This window comes from Sinohyriopsis cumingii, chromosome 1 (assembly GCF_028554795.1).
Source record: "Sinohyriopsis cumingii isolate HCF-2022 chromosome 1, ASM2855479v2, whole genome shotgun sequence".
NCBI classification, from domain to species: domain Eukaryota; kingdom Metazoa; phylum Mollusca; class Bivalvia; order Unionida; family Unionidae; genus Sinohyriopsis; species Sinohyriopsis cumingii.
Window position 1 is genome coordinate 7,462,805 of NC_142961.1, and position 11,971 is coordinate 7,474,775.

At 36.5% G+C, this 11,971-nt stretch overlaps 1 protein-coding gene across 1 annotated transcript; it reads left to right on the forward strand.

The window, feature by feature from the left end:
• The first annotated feature begins 295 nt into the window (after positions 1-295).
• On the forward strand, positions 296-3,444 carry LOC149806375 (doublesex- and mab-3-related transcription factor A2-like). The gene is made up of 2 exons (XM_089973325.1): positions 296-984; positions 1,530-3,444. Exons 1-2 carry the CDS (start codon positions 522-524, stop codon positions 2,252-2,254), a joined length of 1,188 nt encoding a protein of 395 aa, XP_089829451.1. The 5' UTR covers positions 296-521; the 3' UTR covers positions 2,255-3,444.
• Positions 3,445-11,971: the final 8,527 nt, after the last annotated feature.

Consider the following 11,971-nt stretch of genomic DNA (forward strand, 5'->3'; position numbering starts at 1 on the left):
AGTTTTCATAGGAGATAAAGCAGACGAAATCATGATTGAAACAATATAGAGGGCTATGGGTTGTTGTCAAATAAAGGAGTAAAGTTGATCTCTTCAATGAGTTGGTGTAACACGAGAGTCAATTCTACTTCTTGGGGAGTATCGTATGTCGTCACTTAAAAGAAAACAATTGTAGCAAATGTGATAGGTGTTCGGCAGCCAGGCGTAGAGATACAGATAACTTCGTGGGAGAGCTCGTTGAAAAGGAGGCGCCTCTTTCTCTTAAAGTCTTCACTTTTAAACTAGAGAACTTGAAATTTAAAGCAGATTGCTCTTTGCATGCGGAGAGAAGACTAGGTTCAAGCAGATTCAAAACGAACTTACGTTTGAAATTTATTTGGCGACGCAGAATTTTCGAACATACAGATGACAAGTAAATCTAACTAGATTAAGACAAAAAAAAAGAAAAAAAAAAGAGTGACTTAATTACCTGTATAAGTTTGCCACTAAGAAAGTCAGTTTTAAGTTGTTTTAGATTTTGAATGTTTGTAAAGGCTGTGGACATGACTACTGACGATCAGCATGCTGGTAGTGATAGGGGTTCTCCCATACACACCATGACCCTACCAGCCCCCATCTTCCTGCGCGCGGCCCCAGACCGATATCCCAGAACACCTAAATGTGCACGGTGCAGGAATCACGGGGTTGTGTCGGCCCTTAAAGGACACAAGCGATACTGCCGGTGGAGGGACTGCATGTGCGCTAAGTGTACCCTGATTGCCGAGCGACAGAGGGTCATGGCTGCACAGGTGGCGCTACGACGGCAACAGGCGCAGGAAGAGTCTGAAGCCCGAGAGCTTGGACTTCTCTACGGACATAGTGGCCTGATCCCGATTAACGCAACTGCCACAGCAGCATCAGCAGCCGCTCCAGAGAAAATACGCACATATCAGGACCGTCTCTCTGTCAAGCATGGACTCAGTGACGATGAACAGGATCAAGCACGTAAGTTTTATTTTCTTTCTGCTCAATACATATTTTAGGTATTTGTTTATATTAATTTTTACTTATCCTTGCAAAGATTTAGAATTTTAGGTACGTATAGTATAGGTAAATAATTGAATGCCCTTCACGATTACTGTCTTCCAATACAAGCAATTTAAACGCCGTCGAATTGTAATTGTGACAAAGGTAAGAATTCGAATATCTCAGAGCATCCTAATATGTTATATTTTCTCGGTAAATGAAAATTTAAACCTGGCCTTCACATAAGTCAGAAGTATCAGAAGTTATTAAAGTGAATTTTAAATATAAAGAAATATTTGACATGTTTCAAATGACATGTTCTTGTGCTTGTATTGGTAAGGTACAGGGAATACGATTTCGAAGAATTCATGCAAAGGTTTTTACAAGAGCATTCTAATATAACTGTTAAGACACAATGAATTTGCCATTGTTGGCAAGAATCGCGGTTCAACAATGCTTACATAGAATCGATCCGACATCAAATCAAGTTTGTAAATAATTTAAATAATTATGTCCTTTTGCAGCTTTGAAAAGATTCAGACTAGACGAAGGCTTGAGTATATCTAAACGGCCCGAGTTCCGTACACTATCTCTTGGCAAGGTTTCGCCCCAGACTGACAGCCGTTCCATATCTCCCTCCCAATCCAGTAACTCCCGGGATTCACCCTTTTCTGACGACTCCATCTCCAGTTCTCCCGACCACAGGCCGACAGCCCCGCACTGTGAGGAGCCGACCCACGACAGAAGACGAGATCCACTAAATATGTTGAGTAGGGTATTTCCACACATGAAGACACACGTTCTGCAATTGATTCTTCAAGGATGTAACGGAAATGTGGTACAGGCCATTGAGCACGTGCTGAATAACCAAGCAGACTCTGAGAATAATAACTATCTGCCACCTTCACGTGTACAACTTCTTCATTCATCATACATTAGTCCATCTGTAGATACAGTATCTTTAAAATCAGCCTTTTCACCCATTTCTCCGATCTCAGCAATGCAGTCACTGGGTTCTCTACGCTATCCATGGACTGAACTAGGAACCTCGGGATTTGCTTTCTCTTTTCCACACTCAAGTATGATGCCGGGATTGTCAGTTGTTCCAGGTTACAGGGGGTATACAGGGATAAATTCTGGGAGTCCAAAAACCTGTCACTACCCTGCATGCTCGTGCTGTTCTGAAAAGCCATTTTCCTCATCAGCTTCGAGCTCGGAGGATTGCACAAGTACCTGCATAAAAACATGACGATCTTTTGGGTCTACAGAGGTGACTCAACACTTAAGCTCATTTGAGTTTCCCTGCCATCAAATCGTAACTCAACACGCCTACAGTGCCGTAAATCGTTTTTCATGATGTTGAAAATCTCAGACTGTATGCCAGTAAATATGTTATATTTATATGGCAGTTAAGAAGTCGGTGTTCAATCAGGAAGATAGGGAGAGCCGTAACCAAAGGTATCAAACGTACGACCATGACGCCCTTATGACAAAAGAGACGTCATGTGATAGACGAAATCGAGCATTGAAACAGTAAGGTCCATGCTTTTCCGGATAACGAGTATCTTCGATAGTTACATATCCTTCCGTTCAATTCACTGTGCATAGAAATGTCATTAGTCGGCAGCATGTCAAAAACTGGAATATTTTACCAAGATGAACTTTTTGAAAGCACTCTTTGGACAGGGTCTAAACATTCACATGTTTGCTTTCGATTGTACGATGAATTGTTGTCACGATCCGTTGAAATTCGACGAAAAGTTACTGATTCGATATTGTATGTCGAAATTTTTGTCGTATATCGTGACACTATGATTATCTTGCGTTATATACATTTAAGAATTTGTATTAAGCTGTGTATTGATTTTGCGTGTTTTTGTAGAAAGTACAAAGCAAGAGCCAAAAGATCACATGTTTCTGATGGTTGCCTTTCTTTTTGATGCTGTTGAATTTAAATTTAATATAATTGTGCATTTAATCACATATTTGAGCGAGTTTTTGTAACTTTTCTATTTTTTAAAAGGATCATCAGATTATTAACTAACCAAAAAGTAATAAAATATTGATAACTCTATAGAAGAAAAGATATTATCGACAAAATCCATTTAAAATCTGCCAGAAATTGAGTTAAGTTAATGAAGTGTAGCAGGCACAGGGCAACAAGAACTCTGTCAATGGGAGAAAAGCACGAGTTCTGTAATGATCATGTATGATGCAAACCACGAAATCTTGTTGGTTATTTTTTCTCAAACAATTCTTCTATATGCACAGCCCTATTATTATTATTATTATTATTATTATTATTATTTGTTTTGATGTTCAAAACGCAAAGTTAATTTCTTGCAGCAATGACCTTCGGTATCTTTGGTACAAGATCATTTATAACGACTGGTGCAATACATTACTTTGATTATTTCCAATAAATATTTGCACTTGTAATTGCTAAACTCTTGTCTTTTTTTACAGTAAAGTTCGATAGAGGTGCATGATTGCATACGTTTAATTCCACCTGCAGTAAAATTATAGATCATAGAACGATGAGATTAAGACTGTAGTAAAATTATAGATCATAGAACGATGAGATTAAGACTGTAGTAAAATTATAGATCATAGAACGACGAGATTAAGACTGTAGTAAAATTATAGATCATAGAACGACGAGATTAAGACTGTAGTAAAATTATAGATCATAGAACGACGAGATTAAGATTGTAGTAAAATTATAGATCATAGAACGATGAGATTAAGACTGTAGTAAAATTATAGATCATAGAACGACGAGATTAAGACTAGTAAAATTATAGATCATAGAACGATGAGATTAAGACTGTAGTAAAATTATAGATCATAGACTGTAGTAAAATTATAGATCATAGACTGTAGTAAAATTATAGATCATAGAACGATGAGATTAAGACTGTTCTGTAAAGAAAATTGACTAATCCTCTTTATCATTCTCATCTTCTTCTTCGTCTTCATCATCCTCGTCATCTTCTTCTTGAGCGTTTCTTTGTCTTCAGTCGAAAACTAGTACTGCTACAAACAGATACACCTACATCGCAATTAAACAACACCGCCAACAAAAACAACCCCAATACAACACAACAACAGGATATAATGAGTAGCTGTTGCAAGTAACGATTCCATTGTAATGAAAAGTAAAGAAGAACCAGGCCGAAATTTGTAAGAAATCGCTCATTTAATCTGTGAAACTAGACGAAATATGAAAGCAATAATTGCATGAAACAAGCGAATTATGTAAAAAGATCATTATATGCACAAATAACACACAATTCGTTTTCTTTTATAGATGCAAATGGTGGTTTCTTCAAAATTGCAATCTGATTCCACTATTTTTATCTTCGCAGTAAAATTATTCTTTGCGATATAATACTCAAGCTGCCATACTCGATGTGTAGTGCCATGCAGTTGACACAATACAGAATTATTTTTACGCCATGCAGATCTTGCCAAGTGCGACAAAGAGGCGACTTATAATCGTCTGTCGGGTAATGGACCGCACAAAGGAGCTGAACTGTCTATTCAAATATGTAAAATATACTTGATGACATTACGACGAAATGTATCCATATGTGAAAGCTAAACTATTACCATCTTGAGAGCATGTATTATTTCAAGTTCAATCGACCATTTCCAGATGGTTTGCAAATCTTAGATGTAGAATTTCAATTCGACAGATTATGTATTTACACAAGTTCACCTTTCCCCCTTTCGTATCTGGTTAATTGGCACTTCAAAGCTCCACTTATGTCAAGTTTCAAATTGCGAGTAACCTTGGTCATCAGATTATATCTTGCTTTCAAAAACAAAACGAAACAAAGAATCTCTTTTTGACAAGGAGTAAAAGACGAGGTTAAACGGTTTCTACTTTGACTATATGAGCGTGCCAGTGAATAAAAGGGGTGTGAAATTGACTGGATTCATCGCCTCTCGATGCCTCCACTTCAGTTCACGGGTGGAATACTATTGTTAAAGGCGACGGGAATCCTACAGCATGGAACATTTGACTAGAGTATCAGACGGTATCCAACCCGTGTCTTCCAGTCTAAATCAAGTATCGATGTGTTGGGACGAAGATCGTTATCGTTCACAGACACGCTCTAAAATTGGCACCAATGTAATGGTTCTGAACTTCGTAACCAACTGTTTGAAGATTCAACTTACTCACCTCATTTACATGCCGTTCCCAGTAACATTTACACATTTTAAAACTGAAGACTTCTAAAATAATGCTTTATGCACACACACACACACACACACACACACACACACACACACACACAGAGTTAATCAAATTGTAATACAGGGACCGAAAAAAAATACAAAAAGAACGCATTAAGTCAGTTAGTCATATTTTGCAATCTCTTTTGTATTCTTTGTCTTGTTTTCTTTTTGGTCTATCAGTTAAGTTTTTGCAGAATCAATGCTTATAATGCTCGTTTCCGGAATCATCTTTTTCCGATGCGACTCTAATAACGTATTCTTCCAAAGGATAAGTGTTGGAGAAAATAAACACTCGCGAGGTTTCAACCATCAATTAAATACCCAAACTTTTAATTTTTAAAGCCATACTTATTGACGGAACCCCGAGTGGCCGAGTGGTCTAAAGCGCTCTCTGTTACGGATCACTGCCATCTGACCTCTGTCTGCTTGGGTTCGAGTCTCCGATTCGGCCAATGTGGGTATATCAGAAAGCTTGCCAGTAGCTACTCGTGGGTCGGTGGTTCTTTCCGGGTTTTTCCGGGTTCTTCCTCCACCGTTAATACTGGCCGCCATGTATAGCCTATCGTGTGCTGAAAAATGGCGTTAAACCCTACAACAACAACAACATACTTTTTGACTGCGCACCTCGAGATGATTAGACTGGTCCTCTGTCGTACTATTTCTAAAGGTAATGACATGCAAGAACGTTTGTCAATATTGACCTTTTATGTAACAAAGTGGCGGCAGGCGCTATAATTTCCACTCAGCATTGCCACTAAGTCTGCACCTCTGCTCTATGGGAATTTACTATCCGGCTTAGGATATTATTCATAAGCCAACCAGGTCTGTTGAAAATAGTCATAAACATGTGTCTCATTTACTTTGTTTTGTAGTGATGATTTGCTACTATCAACGTTATATGTCTAGAGCAGTGGTTACGAAAGTGGGCAGTACCGCCCCCTTGGGGGGATTACCTGGGGGGGGGGGGTAGGGAGGGGGGATAATGCTGAATAAAGATTTTATCGGGGTAATGTAAGGGCGCTGACAGTAACCAAGGGGGCGGTGGCCCGAAAAAGTTTGTGAACCACTGGTCGGGAGCAAATATGAAGGGTCCTTAAGTGGCAGAAGTGACATTAATCTTTAGGGGGCGGCAGCTCCATGGTCGGGTGCCAGGGGAGAACCACACGGTGGAGATTGGGGCTGGCGAAACTAAAAATAATGTAGCGGTCAATCTGTTTTTAGGAATCCCATAGCACAAACGTGGAAATATACCGGAGAGAGAGAGAGAGGAAACCATACATTCATTAGGTTCATATGCATGAGATACAGCTTTGAAGAATGCGTGAGAAAATTCACTATGTGATTGTGAGCTTGAGTTACAGTTGTAATGTCTGTGTCTCACACGCAGTGCATGAGACTTGACAGGTATGTATGTCATGATTCTATTTATAATGAAAGTTTCATAGAAGTGTGCTGATATATGCATTTGAAACACGTGCAATTTTTGAGGTAAAAAAAATTCTGCGTGTAGTTCGCAATCCCATTAATCCTAAATGGAAATTATGGATTTGAAAATAAATGTAACTTGTAAAGTTTGCTGTTGTTTAAGGTACATAAACAAAATGACATTCTCATTTACGGCTGTCGTTTCATTATTTTTGTATTGAAATTCGGCGAAAAAAGACGAAAAGTTAAAAATAACAGTGCTTGATTGTCTTGCTAAGGACACAAAATTTCTATATTTTCATTGACTTTTTGCGATTTCCTCTAACAATAAGGTACAAACAAGAGCAGTTTGGAATTCGCAAGTACAACGAAGTTGTTGATACTTTTTATTTATTTTTTCTATTCAATACTGAGAAAGAAAAACGTTTATATAAATTTAATAATCGCAATAACAGTCCTGTGAAATGAAATGATACCATCATCGGAAAGTATACGAGACGATTGGAAATCTCTAATGATTTAAGGCCTTCCTTAAATCGGCTGAGATGGCTTCCAGTAACGGAAAACCGCTTTTATCTCAGTGCTTGTATCATACCGAAATGAATTCACTCAACAACATATACTTTTTTGTGAATTTGATAAGAAAAGGCTATGATCTTCAATCTTTGTATATTTTTTACATTTTTAAATAATCTCACCTATTATTTTATCGACAAGTAGTGACACTTTACTTTTCGCCATACTTGGATGTAATGAACCTCGCTCGAGATATTCGGTAAAGATTAGTGAAAGAAAATAAACACAAGCTTGTAACATTTTAAATGAACTCTTATTCTCTTGGACTGTTAGATATGTAGAATTATAAATTTTTCAAAACATTCAATATTCCAACATTTTGGCTGGTAGTTCAGGATATATTCTATTACAAACCTAGATGAAGACGAATTTCCTATTTTTGTTTCCTAAATATGGCCTTTTGTGTTGAGGATTGTTTTAGTAGCAGATGATGTCACTATTATTTTGTCTAGTATTCGACGTATCAATATTATGAAGAAACAAGCATGACTGTATCCTCCATTCTTCCGTTCGTGGATATGGATCAATGGAAAGAAGTTTTAATCTTTCCAATGATAGCTGTTCACCGAGTCTTTAAGTTCATGGCCTATATCAAGCTCATGAATCCACGAAATCCAAGAATAAAATAGATTCCACACCAATGTGTGAATTATAAACTAAGATTGAAAATATACGCGTGAAATAATCTCTGCAAATAAGGAAAGAACAATTAGTGTGGAATATGAATGCTGATATTTACTTATAGATATCGAGATCTCAATATGATCTCAAAACATATTTCATCACCTGATTTTTCCTCTCTTTGAATAAATGACACTCTTTAAAATGTTCGGTTATAATAGAGACCAGTGGAAGTGTCCAAATACAGTTATTTCTATGCTTCTTTCTTAGGGTTTTTTGAAACGATGTTACTGTCGCAGAATTGTGTGTATGAAAATATTTTTGTATTGTATACAAACGAAAAGGTAAATTGGTTCGGTTGCCATGCAAAGCGTTACCAGTGATCTATGGTTTTAGCCTTGGCGAGTTCATAATACTTCTTTGGCGGTGGATTGAGAACGACAATGCTGTGTATAGGGATATTTTCTATATCAGCGCAATGCAGATGGTCTCACTCGTTAGCTTGGTGTGAGGGCCAAAGGTTCTGGACCAACGGGTCTGCAGGATTGAAAGAGTCTTGAGGGATTCTTATGCAGTGTGGTAGGAGCGGGCCACATGAGAATATTCCTTAGCCATTTGCCAGGAGGTGTGGGTCGGGAATATCCATCACGATCGCTTGGATGCTACGCTTTAATGAATCATTATAATGCACAACCATACTTGCTGATGAACAATACATTAATCATAGCTGTTGATAAGTTAATAAACTGCCTATATCCGTTGATAAATACATACATTACCGATATTTTTCATAAATTAATTATTAGGACTCTACTGTCTTAAACGAAGTAGCAGAAAAGAGCGAAAGTCAGCAAGATTCGTAAAATAAAACAAATAATGTATTGTCTAGAATACAAAATGAAAATTACAAAATAACTTACAATATTTGTAGTGACCTGTAATATTAAGATGTGCCAACAGGTTTTTTTTATGAATCACACTAATATAAACCAAGATGTTTTGTCTGAATTCACTATAATTCCAAATTAATGTGCCAGTAAACTCAATATTATAAACGAGCACTTTGTATTTCCAGTGACTAATAATTTGAATAAATAATTCCACCCAAATTAATTACTGAACCCAAAAAATAGACTGATTCTGCCTCAGATGTTCAAAACAAGAATTATTAATTTATCAAGTAAACAAGATTATATAAAAAGCTAAGACACAACAATAAAACCAGGATGAGGGTCAAAATTTCATTTTTAGAAAATTTTAAGTAGTTAACAAGACAAAATCTGTTACTATAATTATAATAAAGAATATAGAGAAAAAAAATCAGATACAACAGGGTCTTCATCAGGAATTCCAACATCCTTGACCCAGACCGAAATAAACATGTTTACCTTTATTGATAATGATATTAATAATTAACCCACTCTCCTAGAGAAATACTAACTATGTATTATTTGTGAACAAAATAAAAGCAACATCAATTTCAATAGTTAGGCACACAGTGAACTTATTTTTGGACAAGATCAAGTCCAAAATACAATTATTCATAACCTACATTAATGGAGAAAAACTAATAAATATAAATTAAATATACATAATACCTCCCCTCATAAAAAGAAAGAGTTATACACTAAAATTTTCTTTTAACTGTTAGTCAAGTATAATGTCATTAAAAATTACAAAAGCTGAAGACTTATTATGAATGACACAAAATATACAAAAATCAATATGACGCTTCTATATACGTGAAAGTGCATCTGCAATTAGATTTTGTATCTTCCTTTGATGCGCCCGATGTCAATATCGTATTCCTGCAACATGAAACTCAACCTTGATAATCAACCTTGATAATCTCTAATTTGCGCTTTTTACCTTGTTGATGAAAGTAATGGGTTGTGATAACTGAATACGATAATCGGAGAAGGAGCTGAACTAATTCACACTTCAAAGTGTTGCAAAGCCATTATCAAAACCAAACATTCTTTCTCGATTGTAGGATAATTTCTCAAGTGCTTATTTAATTTATTTTTAGAAAAATAGCACACTGGATGATCTACATCATTTTTGTCTTCTTGAATTAATACTGCAACAACCCCAACATCATTTGCATCAACAGATATTTTAAATCATTGACTGAAAATTGGAGCTGAAAGGACTGGTGCACTTTTAAGTATGGCCTTTAAATTAGCAAAAGCCGGCTAACATTTTTCAGGTGAATAAAATTTGGTTTTTTTATTAAACAAATTGATCAAGGGTTTGGCAATTATGGAAAAATGGATCGAAATTTCCCATAATATCCATTCATACCCAGAAATCGCATCAGCTGCATTTTACTGATAGGGACATGCTAGTCAGAGATAGCCTTCACCCTAACTTCGATATATCTTAGAAATGTACCACAAGCACTGCGAAACTCACTTTTATTTATATTAATTACCAAATTTGCATCAATGAGTCTATCAAAGAATTTGCGATTCGTCTCCTAGTGATCGTTCCATGTATTGTTGTAGAAGATGACACCATCGATTATCTAGACCAGATGTAATCATATTCATTAAACGTTGAAAAGTACAAGGCGAAACATTCATCCCAAACGGCATATTGATAAAAGCTATCTGGAGTTACGAATGCCGAACATTAACATCCCAGGTGTATTAATGAATGTAATTTTAGTTACTTTCTTTCGGACTTTATAAAGATCATATTACTTAGCTTGAATAGGACATTGATTCATGGGCAAGAGAGCCAGAACTCTATTACCAGGCTGAAAACTCCTTTCTTTTGTATTATTGTCATACGTTAATTTCATGTTTGACCTGGTCTTAGGTAAAGGACGTACACAGTCTACCATTATTCTACTAATTGGTTCATGAAATGTTGGAATAGGTTGCAGATGAGCCTTAGGTTTCTTCTGATCGGATTTTCCTAGTATTTGACAAGTGTAACAAGATCTACAGGTTTACAGTGTTTACAAACATCACTTACAATTTTCGGATGATACAAATGATTCTTGATCTCTTGATAAGTCTAATCTGCCCCTAAATAGCTAGCCAAAGGAGTTTCATGGGCTAGATTAATAATTTCCTGCCTATACTACTTAATGCAAACAATCTGAGAGCTCACTGGCCGATCATCATCGGCATATACCTCTGGTTTTGTCCATTTTCTCATAATGGCTCCATTTTTATCAAAGTAACAAATGGGTACTTCTGTAGTATCAGTTTCGCTAATAGCCCTCGGAAACAAATATGAGATCTCGGTATCTTGTTCCAGTTTGACAATGAGTGATTACAGTCTATCACCCTGATTAGAATAATGAGAATGATAAGCAGAAGAGGATCCCTTTTATCAATGCATTTTGACTGATTCATACCAGGAGCAAAAGCGACCTCATCATAAGTCTGATCAATACATGTGCCGGCTAAAGGAGTAATTTCCTGGTCAACATTATTCTTAAGAACTTGTTTTACCATAGATGTAGTAACTGCACAAGCTGGGTATAAATGAGGGATTTCTTGTTTTAATAGAATCGACTTTCTGATCCAAACAAGGCTTATCAGTTACAAGTGGATTAAGCGCAACCTTATATCCAGCTAGATCATTGCTTAGTAATAAATGAATAACCTTGATGTGTAACGTCACTGTTGATACTGTCACGAGTCCTGAGACGATGTATGATGACAAATTTACATTTGGAGAGGAACATTAACAACGCCAAACTCTACACCCTGAATAAAAACACTTTCAGAAGAAAACTTCTCAGTCAAAGGCGTAGTACCCGATAAGAAAAGATTATGAGAAGCTCATGTGTCCCTTAAAATTTTAATAGAGACAGGATTGGCCGAATCATGAATGGTTCTTGATTCTGGGGTGTTTGACCCAACAAACGTATTGTTTCCAATGCATGACAATAACCTTGACTTCTGAGAAAGAAGAGCATTTGGAACAGCTCTGTCTTTATTCTTTTGCTTATTTTTTTTTAATTTATAGTTATCAGAAATAACGTACCCTGATTTCTTGCAATACGCGTACTTAGGAACAGATATGAAATTCCGATCAGTCTTATCAGACGCTTGATTCTTATAAGTTGTGCCAGATTGAA